This window comes from Anabrus simplex, chromosome 1 (genome assembly GCF_040414725.1).
Source record: "Anabrus simplex isolate iqAnaSimp1 chromosome 1, ASM4041472v1, whole genome shotgun sequence".
Lineage (NCBI taxonomy): Eukaryota > Metazoa > Arthropoda > Insecta > Orthoptera > Tettigoniidae > Anabrus > Anabrus simplex.
This window is the reverse complement of record NC_090265.1, coordinates 570959030-570983648: the sequence shown is the minus strand read 5'-3', so window position 1 is coordinate 570983648 and position 24619 is coordinate 570959030. Positions and strand designations below refer to the sequence as shown.

At 37.9% G+C, this 24619-nt stretch overlaps 1 protein-coding gene across 1 annotated transcript in view; it reads left to right on the top strand.

The window, feature by feature from the left end:
* The first annotated feature begins 1577 nt into the window (after positions 1 to 1577).
* The window catches only part of LOC136870278 (uncharacterized), a 65416-nt gene continuing 42374 nt past the window's right edge, over positions 1578 to 24619 (top strand). Inside the window, exon 1 of the mRNA XM_067144909.2 lies at positions 1578 to 1878. Coding sequence (XP_067001010.2) covers positions 1715 to 1878 — 164 coding nt within the window. The 5' untranslated portion in view covers positions 1578 to 1714. The remainder of the gene's footprint in view (positions 1879 to 24619) is intronic.

Genomic DNA, 24619 nt, shown 5'->3' with positions numbered 1-24619 from the left:
TTTTCACAGAAATATTCTTCCTAACGCAAATCCAAGATCAAAATTTCACGCTGCATAAGCTGATCGGTATTACTATTACACTCAGTTTTAAGGTCGACCCGTTAGGTGCGCTGGCAATCAATGTCTTGCGATATCCCCCAAAGTGTCACGTATTCTCTATAGTATATTTGGTCTTGTCTGTACCCTTCGCGAACATGACACGCCACACCATAATGGGTGTGGGATGTTTTATGGTTTGTGCTATGTTATTATTATTATTATTATTATTATTATTATTATTATTATTATTATTATTATTATTATTATTATTATTATTATTATTATTATTATTATTATTATTATTATTATTATTATAGCTGCCTCTGTGGATCCGTGGTAGAGTGTTGGCCTCCGGATCCCAAGATAGCGGGTTCAAACCCGGCAGAGGTAGTCGGATTTTTGAAGGGCGGAAAAAAGTCCATTCGACACTCCATGTCGTACGATGTCGGCATGTAAAAGATCTCTGGTGATACATTTGGTATTTACCCGACAAAATTAATTAAATCTCAGCCATAGACGCCCAAGAGAGATCCGGTTTACTCTGTCTGCCATCTAACGGACCTAGAGTAAAACGGAACGTCGAAATTGACGAGCAGACAGCCAGATGGCGTCAAATCGAAATGTCTGCACACGGTAGCTGAGGCCATACGATTATTATTATTATTATTATTATTATTATTATTATTATTATTATTATTATTATATATAGTATTATATATATAGTATAATATTATAGTATTATATATATATATAGTATATATATATATTGCCTTTGCTGGCGGGACCTAGTGTTTACAGTGCACTATGTCTTCTGGTATGGGCTAGAGCAATTTTGTTACTTTCATTGATCTGTCTCAGCTTTATCCTTGGCTTTGACAAAATGAAAGTGACTGAGGTATGAGTGATGCTAGTAATGCCATTCCTTCTGCAGCCAGTCCCTGCTATGAATGGTGTGAAAATATTGCTCATAGGGTCGGTTGGTGCATGCATTTCAGTGGGCTTGGCAGACTGATATGTAATAGCAACTTCTGGCCCGGTGAGGAATGCAACGGGAAACTACCTCACTCCTCATTTCCCTAGTATGCCTCTTCAGTGATGCCTAGGCCATCTATGACAGCTGATGGCAGAGCTGTTGAGGATCCAACCAGCCTTTGGGCTGAGGACTAAACATACATACATATATATATATATATACTATATATATAATACTATATATATTATAATAATATAGTATATAATAATAATAATAATAATAATAATAATAATAATAATAATAATAATAATAATAATAATAATAATAATAATAATAATAATAATAATAATAATAATAATAATAATAATAATAATAATAATTGGTTGGTTGTTTGGTTATTGTCTCATTTAGATGGATTTTAGAAGTGATCTATGGGATAATTTGGACTTACATGTTGGCTGTACTGACAGTTGACACTACGCCGTTCGAGTTACGATTGTGAAAAGTGTATTTTCCACTATTTATTTGTTCTGTTTTTGTTAACTCTTTGGCTAGGAAACAGCTGCTTGAGCAGAAGCGTTGTGCTGTCTTGCTTGTGTAGGCTGGACGGGGAAGCAAAGGCTAATTTTGTCGCAAAGGTAGCTAATGGACGTGTTATTCATCATCCCCTGAGCTACTGACTTGCTCATTATCTATAGAAAAATGCCATATCAAGGTTTAGCTCTTGCTTTCCTTTTGGGTGTTGGAATAGCAACGGCAGCAATCTGTTTCTTTGTGGGAGAAGTCGCCAACAGAAGATTGGAAAGCCCTTATGAGAATCGTGCATCAGTCGATTATGATTCTCCTCCTAATAGTTGGGCTCCTAGGTAAGATGCTGTGAAAGTTGGACATGACATTTTTAGGTTATGTTGTCGGAATGTTATTGTCAGTATTAGCTACTGACTTCGGGATGACCAACTAAGAACAGAGATACCCTACCGGTGTTATTTGCGGATAAGGTACTGTTTCCACAATAAAATTTCAAGCAGTACTTTGCAATAATATTTCAAAATTTCATAATACTGGTAAAATGTAGAAAACCCAGGACTTATAACCCATGTGACAGATATCACGTAATGACATGTAGGCTGAGCACAGAGAAATATCTCTGACAAAATTCTGTGAAAGTGCTTAAGAGTATGTCCTCTACGAATGCACGTTGTGCTAAATTAAATTAAATAATAATGGATGCATGGTCATGCAGACGAATGTATTGTATGAGGACAAGCTCTGGTATGGTGAACGTGTGCTTTGTACTTTGGGTTATAACCTGAAAGGGAGGAACAAGTTCCATGCATCACAAACCTCCCTTACTGTTGACAGCTGTCAGAACTGTCCTTATAATTTTGCAAAATACAGGCTGTAATTAGCTAAGGACAGTCCTCAGTTACAATCTAACTGCAACTTCTCTTAATTTATGTGATATTAAATCATCATTAACATTTTTTTGAAGTGGAAGCTGAAGTTGTGGAGATTAGTTAGCTAGTAAATTATTCCAAGATAGTAATTATTCTGATACAGTGATGGATAATATAAAAAGTGGGAAAAATTGAATACTCTTAGAAGATTTATAAAGAAAGTATTTTCAGCCTTGCCATTGTGACCAGAGGCTGATGACTTCAATATCAGGCCCCTTGAAAACAATTATCAGATCGTTATGTATTGAAATATAGCTTGATGCAAACCTGAGTGACTGCTTAGATGACTAATGGACTAAGAACCGAGGTATTGTTTCCGTATAAGGTTAACTTACTGTTTCCACAATAAAATTTCAACTTGGTTCTTTATTTGCATTGAATGTAAAATATATACCTCGTAAACTGTTATTGATCAGAAAACGCTGCATTTCCTCATACTAACATTACAAAATCTTAGTTAGCATATACTAGTTTGGTATTCTTGTGGTTTTTTGTCATAGTACCATACGGAAAAATGTATGAGTAAACATGATAGGAAAGTAAATCAGTTTGTATATGGTTTCTCAGTATGTTTGCATAGGTTGTTGAGAAGTGGTGCATCTGATAGTCTGTTGCTCTCTGCCCTCAGTACTCTTTTAGATTTCATGTCTGCTATATCATAGTACTATAATCTAGTGATGTCCGCAAATGACTCCTGGAATCGCGAAAATCAGTTCCTGTGGCTGCACTGAATGTCGCATGTGAGGAATTGGTTCTGCGATGATGTCGCCAGAGTATGCTGGGTGTACTTACTAGAGTGAATCATTCGTGTATAACTGCGGCAAATTTGAATGTGCAACATTTACTATTTCTTTTGTATACAGTACAACTTAGAATGATATAACACCCATTCAAATTAAATGTCTTATTGGTTGTTATGAATGATTTATGCCACATAATAATGAAATAACAATTATTTAACCCGATAGTCTGAAGATAGCATAACGCATTTCAACACTGGCTGTATCAGTTAACGTTGTTATTTATGCTGATACTGTATTCTGCTTCTAATATGGTTTACAAATATCGCTAGTATAAACATGTAAAGTCTGTGGAATTAAGTAACATTTGTAATAAGTATTGTAGTGTACTGGTCTTCCGATGCATTTAATTTCCAATGAACATTTCATACTAATACTAAATATTATTATGAGAAACTGTTAGAATTACTGTTGGCCCTGCAGTGTAGGGGTAGCGTGCCTGCCTCTTACACGGAGGCCGCGAGTTCGATTCCTGGCCAGGTCAGGGACTTTTACCTGGATCTGAGGGCTGGTGTCTACTCAGCCTGCGTGATTACAATTAAGGAGCTACCTGATGGTGAGATGGTAGCACTGGTCTAGAAAGCCAGGAATAATCCCCATACAAGTTTTGATTTATTAACAATCCATACAGTTTGATTAGTTTCAAACAGAGAATCACATATTCTGATTAAATTAGTCTCATTAATGTATATAACTCCAGGACGCTGTAATGAGAGCAGGCATGGCTTGTAGAGTGACCTGGTTATAAAACAAAATGAACTCACATTAAAGAAAACATTCGTGCTGCACATGTTTGTGTATCTGCATCATAGATGGTGCTACTAATTTCTGGGAATCGATTCTCGAATCGGGTACCCGATTTCCCAGGCATATGGAATCGGCTCCTCGCGATTCCAGTTGCAAACCATCACTAGTGTAATCCTGCTATGATTTTTGTGTTGGAGGAGGAAACTGCATTGCATTCAGGAGCTATGGAGTGAAAGTTATACAATTTCACCTCGGCATGAAATACACAGTTTAGAAATCTACCTCTTATAACATGGAAAAGAAAGAGATATGCTCATTACCAGGGCTCGGAAGTTGAGGAAAACTTCTCTTTTTTTTTTCTCGAGTGTCCGAAGAAGAGGCCCAACGTAATATATGTTCATTCTGGGTCATTGTAAGCCAGAAAATGGTGTAGTTTGTGTGTCCTTTTTTGCCTTCTTTTGGATTTTCTTGGCTTATGGGTCCTTTTTTTTAGCTCTTTTTTTTTTTTAGAACTTGACAGCTGTTTTGCAAGTTCACCTTCTTTCGACTACATTTGTACTGCCCATTCTCAGTTCGAATCATCATTAGTTCATCTATCACGTCTTAAACATCTTTTCTGTAGTAAGAGAGAAAATGAAATCCTTTACATCTAAACACCTGGAGATGACTATTGTGATACACTGCAAAACCAACTGAGGTAAAGTTTCCGAATTGCAATTTCTGTAACCCTGGTGTGGTTAAGCCAGATATTATTCCAGTTATTTCTTTCTCCAGGATGTCCATTGCAGATTCGCTGAATTCATTCTAGGTGGAAAAAATACTTCATTCTAAATACTGCAAGTACTTTTTTTTTAAACCAACACAAATTCCTTTTTTAAAGTTATTGTTAATTTTATGTTAACCACGTATCAGTAAACGAAGGTTCCAAGTCGCATTTCGCTTACTACCGATATTTTATTCAAACTATGTGAACAATACATTACCATAACAACACAAACATAGGAAGCCATTTTTTACCCTTTCGCAACCCCTCTGCCAACCATGTGCATCCACACTTCTCTCACCATAGCATATGTACATTGAAAACACAACATCCTCCCACCTTGATTTGGTGGTTAACAAATCCAAAAAAAAAAAAAAAAGAAAAAAAAATGCATGTAAAAATGTATATACATACAAGTCGGAATACATACAAAAATGAGGGATATATACAATACAATGAAAATCTACTGAACAATAAGCTCAACCATTACAAATCTAATCTTTCAGGCACCTTTATCTGCCTGCCACTCCTGCTAGTCCTTGGCATTTCTTCACTCTCAGAAGGATCCTGGTATTCCTCAGTTTTATCTGATGACCTAACTTCCTCTACCCAGTCAGACGAAACTTCTAGAGGGTATACCCTTTGAATGGGCCTAAGTAAGACAGATGTTGCAGTCTGCAACCATACTAAACGAGTGACATTGTCTTTACCTGGCAAAATTTCAATAACTCGTCCCAAGGGCCAATCTATACGTTTGACATTATCGCTCCCTACAAGGACTATGTCTCCTAGTTTGATTTTGCTCTCTTCTTTCTTTACTCCTGGCCTCAGTATTAACAGCCCTAAATACGCTGATCTAAACCTTTTACGTAGATCTGCCTGTACTTTCTGGCGATATTTCAACCTTCTGTTGAGAGATGTTTCTTCAGTAAAATCACAATCCGGCATTTGAGTTTCTTTAACATCCTGCAAAAACAGTGAGGGTGACAAGGGAAGAAGTTCACCATCATTCTCAGAAATATATGTTAAGGGTCGGGAATTCACAAGCGCTTCTGTGTCGCAGAGAACCGTAGACATTTCTTCATAAGAAAGCAGGGCTCTGCTTAGGACTTTTTGGAGAATCTGTTTCATCACACCAATCAGCTGTTCCCAAAATCTCCCCCACCAGGGGCTGCTGGAGGAATAAACTTCCACTCAATTTTCCTAACACTACTGTACTGCATAATTCTATTCCAATCAACTGCATTGAGCTCATTCGAGGTTCCAGTAAAGTTCCGACCATTATCAGAGTACATTATGGCGGGTCTCCCCTAGCGTGCAATGAATCGTCTGAACCCCTGCGTAAAGTTCTCTGTTGACAGTGCAGACAATAATTCAAGGTGTACTACCCTATAGACGGCACATGTGAATAAACAAATCCAGGCTTTGGTAGCACTTTTCAGTTAGAGTGGCCCTGCAAGTTCAACTCCTACCACTTCAAATACAGCTGAATCCTTAATTCGGTCCATTGGCGGCGATGCTGTAGGGGCATTTAGATTATGTCCCACCTATCTTAAACATACCACACATTTTGAGAGTACATTTTGGATGGTTTTCCTGGCTTTCAAGATCGAAAACTGTTCCCTCAAAATGTTAATAAGCGTTTGGACTCCGACATGCGAGTTCTTCTTATGTTCACTCATAATTAACCGGTGAACCACTGGATGAGAGGTTGGCAGGATCATGGGGGCACAAAAATATTCCTTATCTTGCCTGTTAACTAGTTTTGTTTTAAGTCTCAGAATCCCTTCACCATCCTTAAATACCTTTAAAGCAGCGAGGCATTTGTCATCCTCTGCGATGAACGACTCTTTTTGTGTCAGAAGTATTACTACCTTTTCCGCCATATGGATCTCTTCACCTGATAATTCTTCCCTCCTCATTGATCCTGTTTTCTGTGAATTATGGATGAACGTCCTCATCCACGCAATCAATCGTACGATTCTATCGTAGCTTGAAAAATACCTATAGTACCAGCTAAAACCATGATACTTGCACTGATTGTTGTATGTCTCCTTGGGTGTATAATACCATTCACAGACAACCGATTCTTTCATAAGACAGCTCACCACCTGTGTCGACTCATCTATTTCTTGACGAATCACCTGCTCGTTCACAACTTTCTCTCCCGAAGGCCAGTCTCGTGGAGGTTCTTTCAGCCAATCTGATCCGTACCACCATTTCAATCTTAACAGTTTGTCTGCTCGGCACCCTCTCGAGACAAGATCTGCGGGATTCTGGTGACCAGGCACGTGTTTCCAGGATTCGGGAAGAGTCAGCCTTCGTATTTCCCAAACTCGGTTGTTTACAAACACTGTCCACTTGTCTTGTTTTTGGATCCAGGTCAAAACCGTGGAAGAATCTGTCCAGATATAAAAGTCAATATCCTTCAATGTAAGCCTATCTCGCACAGATTTACATAATCTGGCTCCTACCACCGCAGCAATCAACTCCAATCGAGGAATATAGACAGCTTTAATAGGAGCTACTCGTGCTTTGGCAGCTAGAAGACATACCTTCACTTCATCATTATTCTGTATTCTTATAAATACAACCGCTCCATAGGCTAGCCCACTGGCATCACAGAAGGTGTGGATACTTACTTTATTGTCCCTTCTTACATAAAAGAACCAACGTGGTATCTTTAAGTTCCTAAGAATTGAAAGATGTTGATACCACGTCAAATATTCAGTTTGAGTACCAGCATCAGTCTCCTCGTCCCACGACACCCCATTCTTCCAAAGTTTTTGCAACCATAGCTTAGGAATTAGTAATACAGGACTGGCTATACCAATTGGGTCGAAGATCTTTTGAGTAACAGAAAGGATAGTACGTTTTGTCACCTCATCTACTACAAAATTTTCCATCCTTTCTAAATTTAAAGTCAGAGTATCCGAACGAGTGTCCCAAAACATTCCTAACACCCCAACTTTTGCAGTGAAATCAAAACTGTAGTGATTAGACTGCCATCCCCTTAAATTAAATTTCCCAAGTTTCATAGTATCACGGGCTTCACTGATGAACTGCTTTAATTCAGACTCACATTCAGCACTAGTGACCACATTGTCAACATACAAGCTTTGTTTGAGTTTCAACATGATTCCATCGTTGTAGTGAGGGCTTTGCATTGTTTCGCTAATGTGATAATTGAGAACCGCTCCCAAGATGAATGGACTACATCTCAATCCAAACACCACCCGTTTGTGTCGAAAAACTCAAACCTTTTCTCGGTCTTCTTTATCCCACCAGAAGAAGCGGTCATTATCTCTGTCTTATTTTCTAATACTAATTTGCAGGAAAGCCTTTTCTATATCCGCTGTTACACCAAACTTTCTTTCTCGAAATTTGAGCAAGACAGAGGGAATGAGTTCAATGAGATTAGGTCCACTTTCTAAACACTGATTGAGGGAGGGCGAGGTTCCCTTCCTAGCAGAGGCGTCAAATACAGGACGTACCCTAGTGGTGCTATTTTCCTTCACTACAGCCCGGTGCGGTAAGTAGTGCCCATAAACCATAGACACCTGAGGAGGAACTTCTTCGATTATTCCAAGCTGTTCCCACTCACTCAGGACATCATCGTAGAGATTAAATAAATCCTGGTCATGCAGTTTTCGAGTCTTGGACTCAAGTCTCTTCAATGCTAAATCTCGGTTATTTGGAAGAGGTAAATGCTCCTCCTTCCAAAGCAAAGGTACCTCATAGTGTCCATCGTCAGTTTTTTCAATGCACGTTTGAAAACTTGTTTGTATCTCAAATTCTGTCTCTTATTTGGACTTCTGAATGGCCGAATCTGAGATACCGATTGTATCCAACTTCCAGAGGTCACTGACGTCATTGATGAACAGCGAGGTAACCTCTACTGCTAAGTTGTTCGCCGATTGGCACGGTACTCTACCCATCACTGTCCATCCTAATTTGATTTCTATAGCCACTAGTCCCGAGTCTAACATTTTGAGCCTCCCTCTCATTAATTTACCTGCTACATCTGCTCCGATTAGTAAGTCGACAGGTCTATCCCTACCTTCTACATCAGTTAAAGAAATATTAGCTTGTAAAATCTCTGTTAACCACGGCCCTTCTTCGACTGAAGGAATACCGTACCATCACATATGACAGACTGATCCAGAGCTTCAAAATTACATTGAAATTCACCCTGCAAACTTTGTAGTTCTATTTTATAACATAAGTGTTCTTTCACGTTAGTTTTTACACCCCCAAAGAAGCTGTGTTTAATAGTTTCATTCCTCAGTGGTGTGTAACCCAATTTTTCCATAATCTCTTTCCTGACATAGGATCTCTGTGATCCTGAATCAATCAGAGCTCGTGCTGAGACAGAAAATCTAGGACCCTTAATAATTACAACTAAGGTCTGCAAAAGAACGTGGCGGTTAGTGGTACTGTTTAGGGAGGTTGTTTTCGATTGATCTTTATGTTTGTGATCTGAACTATGTAAGTCAGAACTATTTTTAGATTTTTTCTTTCCGTTACTAGGTACATCAGGACACATTAAAACATTGTGATTCTTGCTACAAACCAAACGTCTCACAGCAATTTTACATCTGTTTATGCAATGACCCTTATTAAAACAACGAAAACAACCACTCTTATCTTTCAGTAACCTTTGTTTATCTTGTAGGCTGAGCTTCTGGGCCTTAAAACAACTTGAAGCCTCATGTCGGCCATCACAAAAAATGCAACCCTGTCTTTTATCTTCTACCCTGCTGTTTATTAGCAACTCAGTAGCAGTGGCAGGCTTATTACATGACAGTACTGTCTGAGCGTTATTGTAACCATTATCGTGAATACCAAACCCTGCTACTGCTAACCTGATTCTTTCTTCAGATTCAACTTCGAGTTTCAGAAATTTCATAATGTTTTCTAACCTATCTTTACCATCACCAGTGGTTACAAAAGTACTGCTTCTTTGCCATACCCTCAGCAGTTCTTCAGGTAAGCATGATTCAACCAAAGGATATAGCACAGCAGCACACTTATCTGAAGTGACACCCAAAGTTTCAAGTGACCTAATTTGTGATTCTAGACTGTCATAGAGACTGCACAATGAAGTGGAATCATTTACAGAGGAAGCATTCTTCAAAACTAAAGTCAACAATTCTCTAACATACACTTCTACAAGTAGATCATCTGTACCAAATCTGTTTTTCAGGCTTTCAACAGCTTTAATATAATTTTCACCAGTAGGTGTAAAACTCTCCACCACTTCTCTAGCACGAGAACCTTCAACAGTAGCTTGCACTAGATACTGAAATTTATCCTCTGGTACAATGTCCGGGTCCTTATCTATCTTTTCAAATTGTCCCCAGAACTGTAACCATTGTTTCACATCACCATCAAATTTCCGTAATTCCAGCTTCAGGAGCTTGAATTTCCTCCTACTTGCGATATCAGCACCACTGTTGATACTCGAATCATCTTTCCGCCTACTTGCGATGTCAGCACCACTGTTGATACTCGAATCATCAAGTGCGTTCACCGGGTGAGTTAATACTTCATTCACACTTACCTCGGCATCAAGAAATAGTCGCTGGTAGTCGTCGGCCACACGGCATTCATCTTCCAAGCCTTCGTGACCCGCCTCTATTTTCAAACTTAAGATCTTACCGTCCAACGTTAGAAGATCTTCGTTCTTCTTTTGAAGCAAGGAAAAGGAGATTCTGACTTTCCTCCTTCTTTCTTCATGATCTAATTCTTCGTCATTCAGTTCGTCTTTGAGAATGTTCAATTGCCGTGTAAACCCTGAACGTTTCACCTTCCTCATTGTAATAGAGGATTCGAGATCCATATTTCACGATGTCTTCCTTCCGTTCCGAACGCAATATTTAAGTATCAGGACCAGTAAGTCCTGTCACGGTCGCCACAATGTTAATTTTACGTTAACCACGTATCAGTAAACGAAGGTTCATAGAAAAAATAAGTCGCATTTCGCTTATTACCGATATTTTATTCAAAGTATGTGAACAATGCATTACCATAACAACATAAACATAGGAAGCCATTTTTTACCCTGTCGCCAACCCTGTGCATCCACACTTCTCTCACCATAGCATATGTACATTGAAAACACAACAGTTATGTTAATCTAAAAATTACAACATCAGAAAGTAGTAGTAATATTTCACCCATATTTTTGCACTGTATCTTGCATACCATCAGAATTTTGCATTTTAAAACATTACATTCCTTCATTACATATGGAACTAAAATTATGAATTAATTTGGATCAGATTTTTACGTTCTTTTTGCCAGTTTTTAGGTTGTTTCTTGGATATCTTTAGGTATTTGCAGTTAATTAGTCATAAAACAAATATTTACAAAGTTTCAGAAGTGTAACCAGCTTATTTAGGAACATGCATTTGCATGGAAATCCGGGCTCTAATAATTATACTCTTATATTAAAATATGAGAAATTGTGCAACATTTTCCATACATCCCGAGTGGTTAAATATGGCATCACTCCCAGAATTCAACACAGATTTAATTACCAACTATTAAACAATAAAAACTCCTTTGCTGTAGGTCAGTGATCCAATACGAAACAGTGCCCCTGCTGCATGGGGACAGACTCCCTTGAGAGACTCGAGAGTCATTCCATGTGAAATTAACAAGGCTCATAACCTTTCCTTACCTTAATCCCACAAAACCCGATGGTTGATGGGGTGAAAGTTTCTTTTGGGGATCATTGTAAGTACCTAGGTGTTAATATAAGAAAAGACCTTCATTGGGGTAATCACATAAATATGATTGTTAATAAAGGGTACAGATCTCTGCACAAGGTTATGAAGGTATTTAGGGGTTGTAGTAAGGATGTAAAGGAGAGGGCATATAAGTCTCTGGTAAGACCCCAACTAGAGTATGGTTCCAGTGTATGGGACCCTCACCACGATTACTTGATTCAAGAACTGGAAAAAATCCAAAGAAAAGCAGCTCGATTTGTTCTGTGTGATTTCCGACAAAAGAGTAGTGTTACAAAAATGTTGCAAAGTTTGGGCTGGGAAGATTTGGGAGAAAGGAGACAAGCTGCTCGATTAAGTGGTATGTTACATGTAATAAATATCATTTTTGGTCCGTATTGATGATATTTGATTGAAATAATAACATTAAGTTATTTATTAGACCACCTAATCAATACAAAATTTATGTAAATCATCCAAGACAATTTTGTATTGATTAGGTGGTCTAATAAATAACTTAATGTTATTATTTCAATTAAGTGGTATGTTCCGATCTGTCAGTGGAGAGATGGCGTGGGAGGACATCAGTAGACGAATAAGTTTGAGTGATGTCTTTAAAAGTAGGAAAGATCACAATATGAAGATAAAGTTGGAATTCAAGAGGACAAATTGGGGCAAATATTCGTTTATAGGAAGGGGAGTTAGGGACTGGAATAACTTACCAAGGGAAATGTTCAATAATTTTCCAATTTCTTTGCGATCATTTAAGAAAAGGCTAGGAAAACAATAGATAGGGAATCTGCCACCTGGGCAACTGCCCTAAATGCAGATCAGTAGTGATTGATTGATCATCATCATCATCTCAGGAAATTTGTTATTGCAAAAGTAATGTACATACTACTGTTAGTTGCTGGGATCGTTAGCCATATGGAAAGGTAAATATTCAGTGAGGAGCACACTGAGCTGTACAGTCCTTGAAACTTTTAGTGATACTTCATTTTACAGGGGTGAGGAGTAAGTAGGGAGCTACCCCAGTTCCGGTAATACTGCCAACTGAATAGAAATGAAATCTGTATTTAATCAGTAGTATGATCGATCAGTACGAATTTTCTAAACCGTTGTTTCCGTGTAGGAGTTCTAGGTTGTTTCTGTGATGTACCTTTATTTTGCTCACTCATGTTCAAGCTTAACCTTTATTTTGATTTGCTGTGTAAATAACAACAGTATTTAAAGTGTTGCAATTATACCGCCCTATGTCTCACAGCGATGCGTAATGGTTTCATATTTTTTGTGTCGGTGGTTACCAATATGAATCTCGAAAATAACAGAGGTCTACCAATTCAGCTCTAGGGAGCCGGAGTATCACTAAAAGTTTCGCTGTACTTATGCAATGGTGACAGCATGGGACTGTTCGAGCAAAAAACATTGCCTATGGTGACACATTGTGTGCCTGACCACAATACCTTCTGAACTGAACCTAGTCATGCTGACACGAGCAGGTATACTGCCCCTCTCATCACAAGGGATCATACGACTCCTGTAACATGGCTACAGAATGCACCCACTGACAGTACAACTCTAAGGACCTGCAGTATTTTGGCTGCAGAGACTGAGAATGATATAATTAAACAATATAGATATATTGATAAATAGGCAAGAGATTTTGCAGATGACTTCTACATGGGGTGGATATGATTATTGTACTGATTCATAAAACCTACTGTGGATAGCATAGTGAAACTGCATTGCCAAGCAAGAGCTGTGTTAAAATATATTTAATAACTGGAGACTGAATTTTTAAGGGAAAATATTTCCTCAAAAAAAGAGGGGACAGGGAAAGTCATAGAGAAAGAGTCTTGTAAAAGGACTATGTTATTCGCTCAAAGAAATGCTATTTAGTTGAGAAAACACGTCAGCAAATCCATGTAGATACACATGACATACAATCTTACATTTACATAACAAAAATCACCATCACAACATATGGAAAGTGTTGTATTTGATTACATTCAACATTTCAGCATGTTTGAAAGTCAGATTCTGCCTCTTTGAATGCAGAATCTCTTTATAAACTGAAAATGACTGCTGACTAAAACCAACAATGAAAATTAAGTTTTTATCTTGAATAAATCAGCCTACTTTATTAGTTTTTTAATGTCTGGATTCTTTGATAAACTTGGCTTCAGTTTGTCTGAACAAATCCATCCAACATGTTGTTCTTTACTTCTGCCAGACTCAACTGGTTTCCATGGACAACATCTCCTCTTCAAGCATCATGATGGCACTGGCAGAAATTTGAAGGAGTGTACTGCGTAGAGTTCAGTTTCCAAATTTGGTTTCCTCTCTTACACTGCTGATTCTTCATTGTCTAAGCACAACAAAATCTCTTTAATCTTGTTACAATCCTCACTTAGAAAGACTGCACATGAAATGCACATTCCCCATCTGGGTATAATGGGAAACTTGGGTAATAGGCAAGTACGTGATCTCTTTGTAACAGTGTATTCTATATGGAGCCTTAATCAGTGTCTTTTCGAATATGGATATAAATGAATTTGACGTCCAGTATTCATTTCTGACTGCTTTGCATATCCTATGTAAAGTGTAAGTAATACAAGTTACTTGATAGAGAATGGTATATAGAGGTTTCAATTGTCCAAATGCTGAGACCGTGCATGGTGCCCAGTCAGCAAAATCTTACCATATTTTTTTGTATGGTATTCCTGAGGACCAGAGCTTGCAGCAGCAGTCATTTAAACTCTACATGATGGATGTAGAGTTGACTATTTGCAATTCAGGCATTGCAAACAACATTGGCTTTGATCAATCTGATAAGGAAATCCAAGACAGAATAAGGTGTTTCATGCAGAATAAAACAAATGGCCAATATATGCATTGGCCTCATATATTGGCTGCAAGTAATTTTTTCTCAGAGTGTATTCATCTAGGACAGATCTTTCTGTGTAATTTTGAAAGAAATTCTGCATTGAAAGCATCTTCATGAAGGGAAATGCTGCATTGTACAAAGGCAGCTATAAGGTTGGTGAAGAAAGCATTCCATTTTGTGCTCTTCTCTTTTGCCTTTTGCAGAGATGTCTGTACTAATTACTGCTTTAAAGCTTTCCCACAAATTTGTTTATTTATCTGATGCCTTGCATGTTGAAGATGTCAAATTATTCTGTCTTATATACGTTTTCAATCTTCCTTAATACTGACGTCACACAAGCAGCAGCGGATAATCTTTGCATCACTTTCAATTAAATCATCGCTTAAATTGCTTACTGCATTCCTTAGGTGGTTACTGCTTGGAACTGCCTTTTGTCATTTTACCTAACACTTGCTATCACAACACAGAGTTTAAAATGTGCATAAATTAGTTCACATAAAGGTTTGAATCTAGTAAAAAAATACTTTCTGCAAATTGTACTGAGTTTTTCGTATGCTTCTGATCAGATCTCATTGATGCAATATGTGCTGCAGTTGACAAGTCCAACTGCAATTACAACTGTCTTTTACGAACAATAGTTCCGCATGGCCTATAGTGTGGGTGACACTATAATGTGCATCTGCAAAATTTTTATATCTCTTGCACACAAGCTTTTTGTAAGTTCAGTAACAGTTCACATTGGCACAATATTAATTTCTGTGCTTCATGTTCAAATATTTGCTGCCTGGTGGAGCATTGACAGCACAGAAGAAGGATGAACCAAATTTAATAAAAGCACATTTGAAGGGTACAGAGGGGAAAAAAATTCAAAAAATGAGTTATTAGTCCCATTTCTTAGCTTAGCAGTGAAGCTATCAACACGAGAAATATCAAAGAGAAACAATGAACGATCTCCGAGATATGCAGTAAAATAGAAATAGCACACAAGAAGAACGAACAATGTATGCGTGGAACTACATTAAAACGAACAGAGTCCACCAACAGCTCCAATGAGCATGCGCGTGTTGCTGCCATTGCAGTTTAAGGTGATTGATGGCTGTGTCAGGTGATTTGTTCCGTCTCTGTATTGTGTAGGTTTGTTACACTAATATTGTATGTAGTACGATGGATTCTGTGATGGACACTCATGTCTACAATTCAGGTGATGAGGAGACTGAAGTTGCGAGCATTGGGAATTCTACAAAGAAGAACCGTAAATTTGGTAGTGTGTAAAAGTGTTACGAAGAGGTTACGAGATACTACGTATGAATCTGGTGAAGACCGTGACTTCAAAAGATTACAATGTTTTAAACAGGTCACTGCAAGTGAACGGAATAAGCTATTAGATGATTTTAATAAGTTAGGTGATAGAAATGCCCAGAACTCATACTTGGCAGGATTAATTACCGTAATTCCTGTTAACCGAAGGTGACCACAGCAGCCAGCACAAGAGGCCCGTCTGCATGATTTTTCTTATGTGTATAAAGTTTGTGTTATGCGTGAAGGGATACCTGCTGAAATTAATGTTTGTTTTAAAGCAATCTTATCCTTTTTTGTTGTAACTGCCCGCTGTTTACACACAATTAAATTGTCCCTGGCTACAACAGAACACTCCCCAATTGACAAAAAGGGAAAACATGAAAAAAGAGGCAAACTTCCTGAGAAAACATATGAAGCAATTACTACATTTCTCAGTTCTTTCAAGGGGCGCAAAGCTCATTATGCTGTACAAGATACAGGAAAAGTTTACCTACCCGAAGAACTGAACGTGAAAAAGCTACGTTTCATGTTTCTGGAACGCTATCTGCATGTTCAGATTTCTTATGAGACATTCAGAGTAACATTTGTCACAAAATTTAACATCTCTTATGGGTATTCCCGAACTGACGTGTAGCACATGCGATGAACAGAAGGCATCAGCTAGTAACTTAGAAAAGGCTAAAGAAACATCATCTAATCTGGAGGAAATAGACATTGGAAGATGATTTGAAAAAAATGCATAGCAAAATGAAACTGCACAAAGTTAGAGCTGACTAGTTCTACAAAAGGAAGAAAAACGCAAGAAGAGAAGCTAGAAAAGATGCAACATTCGAGGCGATAGCTATAGATTTTGATAGAAATCTCGTAGACAACTTTCATTTTTGTGTTCAGTATACATGTTTTAGCAACTAGTATGTCAGTGTTTTACACTTACGATCAGACAGTGGGGAAAAAAAGGGAGCAGACAACATAGTTTCAATGCTACATCATTTCATAACAACCTACGTAGATAAGTCTGTCCATAAACTCCACATTTTCTGTGATTCATGCAGTTGACAAAACAAAAACTTCCATGATTAGATTTCTCCACGATGTAGCAATAGCATTGAATCACTTTGACCAAGAAGTTGTCACATTCCCAATAAGAGGACATTTGTACATGGAGTGTGACAAAACAATGGGCCTAATCAAAAAAAAATCTCCAGCAGAAACTCCAAATGACTGGCAGGAAGTAATTAGAAGTGCTCAAGTAAAACCTTCTCCTTTTGAGGTGGTCGATTGTAAAACTGATATGTTCAAGTCCGGGGGTAACTTTTTGACACCAATGTAGGCCTATAAGAAAACATTTCCTGCTGCAACCCGGCCCATCTTGGAACTTTGAATATCCACAGACAGTTGAACACTGTGAACCATACAATGGTCTCTTCATTTCCACCGTTGTTACAGCAACAGGGCGGAAGAACGTGTTGCACGGCCAACATGAAGTTGCGCAAGCATATTCAGGATCAATTCCTTTGCCTGAAGAGAAGTACAAGGACCTTCAAATACTGAAGAAGTTTTGCCGAGATGACGCACAGGAGTTTTTTAGTTGTGTACCTGTTGTAAAAGAGTCGACTACCGAGCTCAATAGGTGCGGTCGCTATTACATAACAGAACAGAGAAATATTAAAATGTGTATTACGTTTTATATGTGTACGACCACATTTAGTTATAAAAATGTTCAAATTATTGTTTATTCTGTTTACCAATTATTTTAATTTTTGAAATTGAAAGCCAAACTTTTACAAATTGAACCATTTTTAGCAAGACATTGATAGAGAAATTTTATTTTTTCTAAAACATTGTCACATACTCTCAAAATATATTGAAGTATTGTTAATGCTATATTGGAGGAATAATCAGTGTAATATCATGCATGTGCCCATTCTTTCAGGAGACTCCAGAGGAAAATAGCACATAGTCCTTGCACTAATGAACTAAAAAATGTATTACTAGAGTACTTGTTAACTTAGAAACATCATATTGATGGATGAGATGCACATATATGTGACAATAATTTAGACACCTACATACAAAAAATTATTTCCTTAGTATTTTGTGTAGAAGTGTTCAAACTTAAAAATGTCTCTCCTATAAAATTTGCTTTTTGTGACAATGTTCGTTTTTCTTGTGTACCCTTCATTTGTAAGCTGTGCAGAGAAGATTTGTGGCAGAACTTCGACGAGAGTGAAGGAAATGGAAACATATTAGTGGAACAAAAAGGTGAAAGAGGTTGTTAAACAAACGAAGAAAGTATGGCAAGAATCGAATCAAGATAGGAAAGAAGGAAGTAAGATTAAATATTCAGAGGTGCCAACTATTACGAATTGTCCGTAATTATTACGGATTTCCCCTCACGATTACAGAGTTACGGTCAAAGGGGAAATTATTACGGAAAAGCTGACATTATCACGAAAAAATAATTTTCGACGGAAACAAAAGAAAAGGAAACAATGTTCAGTCCTTTCAAGCCTTTCTCCTAAATCGTCTTTATTTCAATGCTTGTGAGTTGGCAACAATACTTATTCGATCGTGACTTCCTTTTGCTACCCATAAGCGTTGTAAAATTCATTGTGAATGAAGGAGCTGCTCTTCTCCACTACAAATTCTTCAGTAATGTTGTATTTGCTGTGTTAAGTGTACCTGACAGTTGACAGAAAGATTGAGAAAGAAGTGAGGCCTACATTAAGCACATCTGCACTGGTATCGCTTGTGGTTCAGAAAACGAAAATGTCATCACAGTCGGAAGGATGGTTCAAGAAAAACTACACTGAAAAGCAGCTGCTGCGTGAGAAACAAGCTACAAGGAATATTTTATCATAGAACCAACAGATTGCGTGCCAATGTTATTGTGTAATATGATATACATTTGGATAGGTTGCTAGAGGGAAGTGAAAAAAGGGGTGTCATTATCAAGAAGGAAGGAGCATGCTTTGGATTTAACTCCAAATTTTTCTCGGCGGAGGGGGATTACTGATAATCCACTTCAAAGTTGGCACCTCTGAATATTAAGAAATTAACCCATTCCCATGCAATGATGGAAACCGCTTTTATACAATGATGAAAATATCTGTCATGCTTCGGAAGTTCTTCTTCATGGTTGCCGTGCATATGTATTTGTCTTTCAGTAAAGTTCACAATGTACCTTAGAGTCTGACTCACGTTCATTCATGTCTCTTGCAGTTTAATTAAGGCCATGACTGCTTCCTTCCCACTCCTAGCCTTTTCCTATCCCATCATTGCCATAAAACCTATGTGTGTTTGTACGAAGTAAAGCAGAAAAAAAAATATTGCATCAGCCACAGCCTGCACGTTTAATGAATTCTTACCTTTTCGTTGCATATTTTATTCTAACTCCGATTTGCTGAAATAGTTTTGTGACAGTCTGTTGTGTTAGCCTAAACTTGTTAGAAAGCTTGGTTTCATTCTATTATGAAAGTGGTGAGCCCTTGATTAAAAAATTCACCAATAGTATAAACCTCTATTATAATACCAGCCCTTAGTCCCGTTTCTTGATATGGGTTCGGGGGTGAGAGATTAATTTATATGGCATATTTTTACGTCCGGGTGTCCTTCTTGTTGCCAACCTCATTTGAGGAGCTAATGAAGATTAAATCAATCATGGAGAAAGAAATTAGGCAAGAAGGTGGAAGGAATCAGCTGTAGTCTATGAATAGGAACCTCCCCGGCATTTGCCTGGAAGAGAAGCGCAGAAAACCATTTTCAGGACAGCCAACGGTGGGGCTCGAACCCACGCATCTCCCAAATGCAGAGCTTTGCTCTGTAGCTGTAGCATGTTAACACACGCTACCACTCCACTCAGTAGACTATCCGCTTAAATATAAATGGTACCGTAACATGTTAAAGTAGTAAATATTACCTGTATTGTTTCAACCCTTGTTGGGTCATCCTCGATTACTGAGTTATTGTGAAAGATATTAAATATCTTTAAAATTATTGACATAAGACATGATAAAAATAAAATATGTAAAGCAATGAATGCAGGGCAGAAAGGGAGTGAGAGTGTTTGCCATATTAACTACCCAACTAGTAGACATGATACGGGCTTTTGGGCTTATGCCATGTCAAGAAACCAAGGTGAAACTCTGTTTCGCAGAGAACTTTGTTCCGCATTTTCAGAAGAAAATTTTGACTGTTCATGAGGAAGACTTCTACAATAATGAGGGTTTGAACTTAAGACTGCCTTACCGTTGGAGCTGTAGTGGTACGTTCATTCGTCACCAGGTGGCTCTCTCTCTGCTGGCACAGTGCTCCAAGCGGGAGCTGATGACAACGTTAAGCTCCAATTAACGGGTTCTATCACACTGTGTTTGCGTGAGAAGTAAACAAAGTGGACATCAGATGAATCAGGGACAAATGTAGTAGAAAAAATAAATAGAAACAAATAAAATAAAATGCAATGACAGGCACACCAGGATAGAATAGAACAGAGCTGAAGAATGGAAAGAAAGTATGCGGAGAGAACCAGAGGATGATAATGATTTGAGACTGTGTGGGAGGGGTGTACACTTAATGAAAGTATGACACATAGCTAGGAATGAACCATCTGGTGATGACGAATGAACGAATTTGGAAAACACTGAAACAAAAAAACAATAGTTGGGAATGATGTTATGGTCTTGGCATCTCAGAAGAAAGCATAGGGAAGAATGTACTCTATATTTCTTTCTCCTTAATTTACTGAGTTTAGAAGCCTTTTTAAAAATATCCTCCCCACAGAGGTTTGTTGTTTTCTTTCTTGTCTTCCATACTTTCTTGTTTAGTATATTCATTGTGTTTTTCTTTCTTTCCTTTATCAAGTCCTAGAAAAAAATGTAATAGTTATTTTGCTGCTTCTAAATAACATGTTTACCGTTCTGCCTTGACATTTTTATGATATAGAAGCACTCTGTCATTATCAAGGTCCAACCACAATAATGTATAAGAAAAGTTCCCCTGGCCTCTTCATTATCATTCAACTAGTATTTGTTCTGTTTACTGCAATATGAGACTACTCGACATTTTCACTGTCGCTGTTGGTCATCATAATTAAGAAGAAACATCCAAGACAAAGGCATTGCATGTTGTATTTTAAATGTTATCGTTGTTTGTCTTATTTTATTTTTATCATGTCTTATGTCAAAGGTTTTAAAGATGTCTTTCATAATAACTCAACAGCTGAGGATGACCCAATGAGGGTCGAGACGTGTATTACTTACTACTTTTAACATGGCCATATTTACCATTTATATTAAAGTGGAGAGTCCAGTTTGACTTGAAAAGGTGGACCAATATAAATAAATTATTTAAAAAAATTAATGTTATAAATTGTCAAGTCAAAATGGAAATGAATATGAAATTTTGTCACTTGTGCAGTCAGATGTGCACAGACCAATAATAATATACTCAAACAACTGAGTGTTTGGTCAGCAGTTGGTAATATAATGGTGTATGGTCTCTGGAGAGACCTGGTGCAGGTCTTTTGAACTGATGCCTATAGGCGACCTGTGTGTCTGTGAGGGTGGGGCCCTACGTGTGAGTAAGATGACACGTGTGCAAACACACCCAGGCCCTGAGCCAGAACAATTAACCAATTAAGATTAAAATCTCCAACTCGGCTGAAATCAAACCTGAAACCCCTTCGACCGTTGGCCTGTATGCTGACTATTTAGCCACGGGGCCAGACAACAGTTGGTAATCGTGTGAGGAAATAAGGTAAGTCGCTAAGAAGAAGAGAACATCATTATGTCCTGCTTGGTCTACTGGTCTTGGCTGTTGGGGTATTGTATACCTTTGCTGTTAATAGTTCATATACTTGTTGAAAGACAAAGTAAGTTGGGGCTTTTTGGTACCCTTTTTTCAAGAGCTCATGAATGATAAACAATTTTTAAAAATTATTTCAGAAAATTAGTATTTTAAAATTATTTTACGTTAATTTTAAAGAGCTGCATGGTTTTTTGGAGCAGTCACTACAGTTCAAGCTCAACTGGCAAAACTCCTTACAGAACAAACCTCAAGGTATGACGGTGTACATGCACTCCCATCTTCAACCACCACTTCCCTAGCATATCATCCTGTTGACTTCTCTGACTGCACTTTGTTCCTATACAGAAATCAATTGCATGTGAATGGTTCTGCTTCTGTCATTACTGGACTACGAGGTTTCTGTATGAACTTTCCGTGTGGTGAAAAGTGTATGGTGTGAAAGGGCTTGATTTTGGACTAAAATGAAAGCTGTCATAGCCTCATAAAGGCAGTTTTTAAACAACACTTCAACACAACCCTGCTCACAGAGGAAATGAATAATCATTGCTTTCTTCTTGTCTAACAAGGAAGAGTACCCAACTGTTGTCGCACACATTTTGAATGTATATATAGTAGTGTGTTGAATAGACAATATCGAAATATGCATCGCATGCAAATTACAGCTGCCATGGGCAAGAAACATAGGAGCTAAAAGCTTCCAAATACAGACGAGTACACTCAAAGACAGGAATCCTCACACAGATTAGTCCAAACACTGCTGAATATTGTAGATGGGCAAGCAAATGCATTCAGTAACATTTAAATACTGGAAATAAAATACACTACACACCCATGGCAGTTCAACTGCAGTAGACATAAAGGTTGATCAGTAATCCATAGTCTAGGAAGACATCTTTCACAGTGAGCACATTGAATGAAGGCAAGCTGAACAGTCATTTTTCAAACATTCTTCTTCCAAACCACTCTCAAAACGGTATTCAGAAGGTGTCTGAAATTATCGTGGATGTTCATCAGTGTAACCACATTTAAAGAAAGCAAATCGGATCAGTTGTTTGAATCTATTTGCTAAAAATTGGAAGTGCACAAACAATTGAATGCAAAGAAATTGTTCTCTTTGCCACACTTAAACTGTAGACAACACTTATTGTATCTGTGATGAATTATACCATACTTTTGAAAGGACAGAAAAAGAAAATTCCCACTGGTTGTACCAATCTAGTACATTTTGCAGGAATCAACTTGTGAAATTCAACGTCTTCTGGAACTGTCTCATTGTGTAGAGCAACGTCTTTATTTGCTGTAGAAGAATTCAGTCTCTGCCTTGCAAATCCGGTCATAACACATGTTCCAGGAACACATTCAAATCTGGTTTTGTCATGTTTAGTGATTTGCTAGCATATGCTTTCACATTGGGTAATTCAAGTGTCATGCTTGCTGGAAATTTGCCACTGAGTTCCGAGACAAGAACATACATGTCTTTAAGAAGGGTGCCATCCATTACAATAACAGGCATTATCATGTATGAATAGGTGCTTGCTGCAACTGAACCCACGGTACCATAAATCGTCTTTGCTCCCTTAACGGCAAGAGTTCTCCCAGACAGTAACTATTTACAAAATCTTGACTGACATGCTTTAATTATCTGCTCAGGTGTAAAATTATATGCTTGCACCTTAACTTCCGTAACAAACTCATCAGTTTGCTTTTCTGTATTCGCGCCATCACCAAAAAATCTGCTGCCAACTTTATATTGATCTTGAGAGAAACAATCTTGGTTTTTCTCTTAAACCGTGCAACCAATTTGTAATTTAAAAGACATTGCCTAGATTCGTAGTGTTCGGTGTTTATAATTCTATGTTGTTTTTGCATTGCAATGATCTAATCACATACCTTGTTGTTTATTCTTTCGTGTAGTACCTTCCTGTTTTGCCATATCTTTTCAGCATATTGTTTTTTTATTGGTCTTTTTTCTTGTGTCATTACTGTAGTGAATTTGACTCTAGGGGACATGTCTATAGCTACTCCAGTAGGGCACCATTGTGGAGGATCATTTCCTCTTGGCTGCTTTGTCCAGATTTCATAAGAATCAGCCAAGTAACCTTTAGGAAATTGTCTTCTATTCTTCTGTGGTATAAATATGAGGAACCACTGTTCTCGTCACTGCCATGTAATGCTGGACCGCTTTCTGAAGTAATCTCATTTTCTAGCTGTATCGCTGGATCAACCCCCAAAAGCACTTTCAGTATCATCTTCTTCGGTGTCTTTTTCATCTACCATAAGAGTTCTGTACACTTTGACAAGAACATTTTCATCAAGTAGCTGTTTTCTAATCTGTTCAAAAACTATGCAATCTACCCTAGTTGGCTTTTCCTCTGACATACCATAGATATCCCCTAACCACTTAACAACCACAGCTGGTTTCATTTTGTAACAGCCTATGCATACAAGAAGTCACATTCATCTCTGATACGTAACTAGCAGACCGGTTACGCATCTACTCTTTTCTTTGCGTTCCATACTCCCCTCCCTCCTCCTTCTACTTCCAGCGGTCCATAGCACATCAAATTGCACCAAATGTACTTTTTGGTGTTCTGAAACATAAATAAACTGGTCTAGTTCAAAAGTCAGCGACAACAGTTGGGTGCCCTTCCTTGTAAGGTAATACAGCCTACATTTTGACCTGGTTTTATTACTGTGAAGTGACCATGATTATTGTTTTAGGGGGCCTAACATCTAGGCTGTTGGCCCCATGCTGTGAAGTATGATTGAAATCAAGTGTTAGTTGGTTCTGGCAGTGTTATTAACATGGTGAGAGGTGTAAGTGATTACCACAATGTCACAGGTGCAGGCTTTCTACCTAGATGTCTGAGATTCAAAATATGGTTGATTCTGGAGCAGAATTTATACTTGAAAAAACATGTGGCATCAAGAAATATCCTGCCTGAAGCCCTATTACCAAAAGCTTACAGGAGTTAGGGTGGTTCCAGTGATCCGAGAGGAAAGAATTATGGCAGTGCTCAAAAAAGGAAAGTTTTGTATTATGGTTTTACTCAGTGTATGGTCATGGTACCTCTCACATTTTTACAGTATGCATTGTTGGCCAGTGTCTGAGACACAC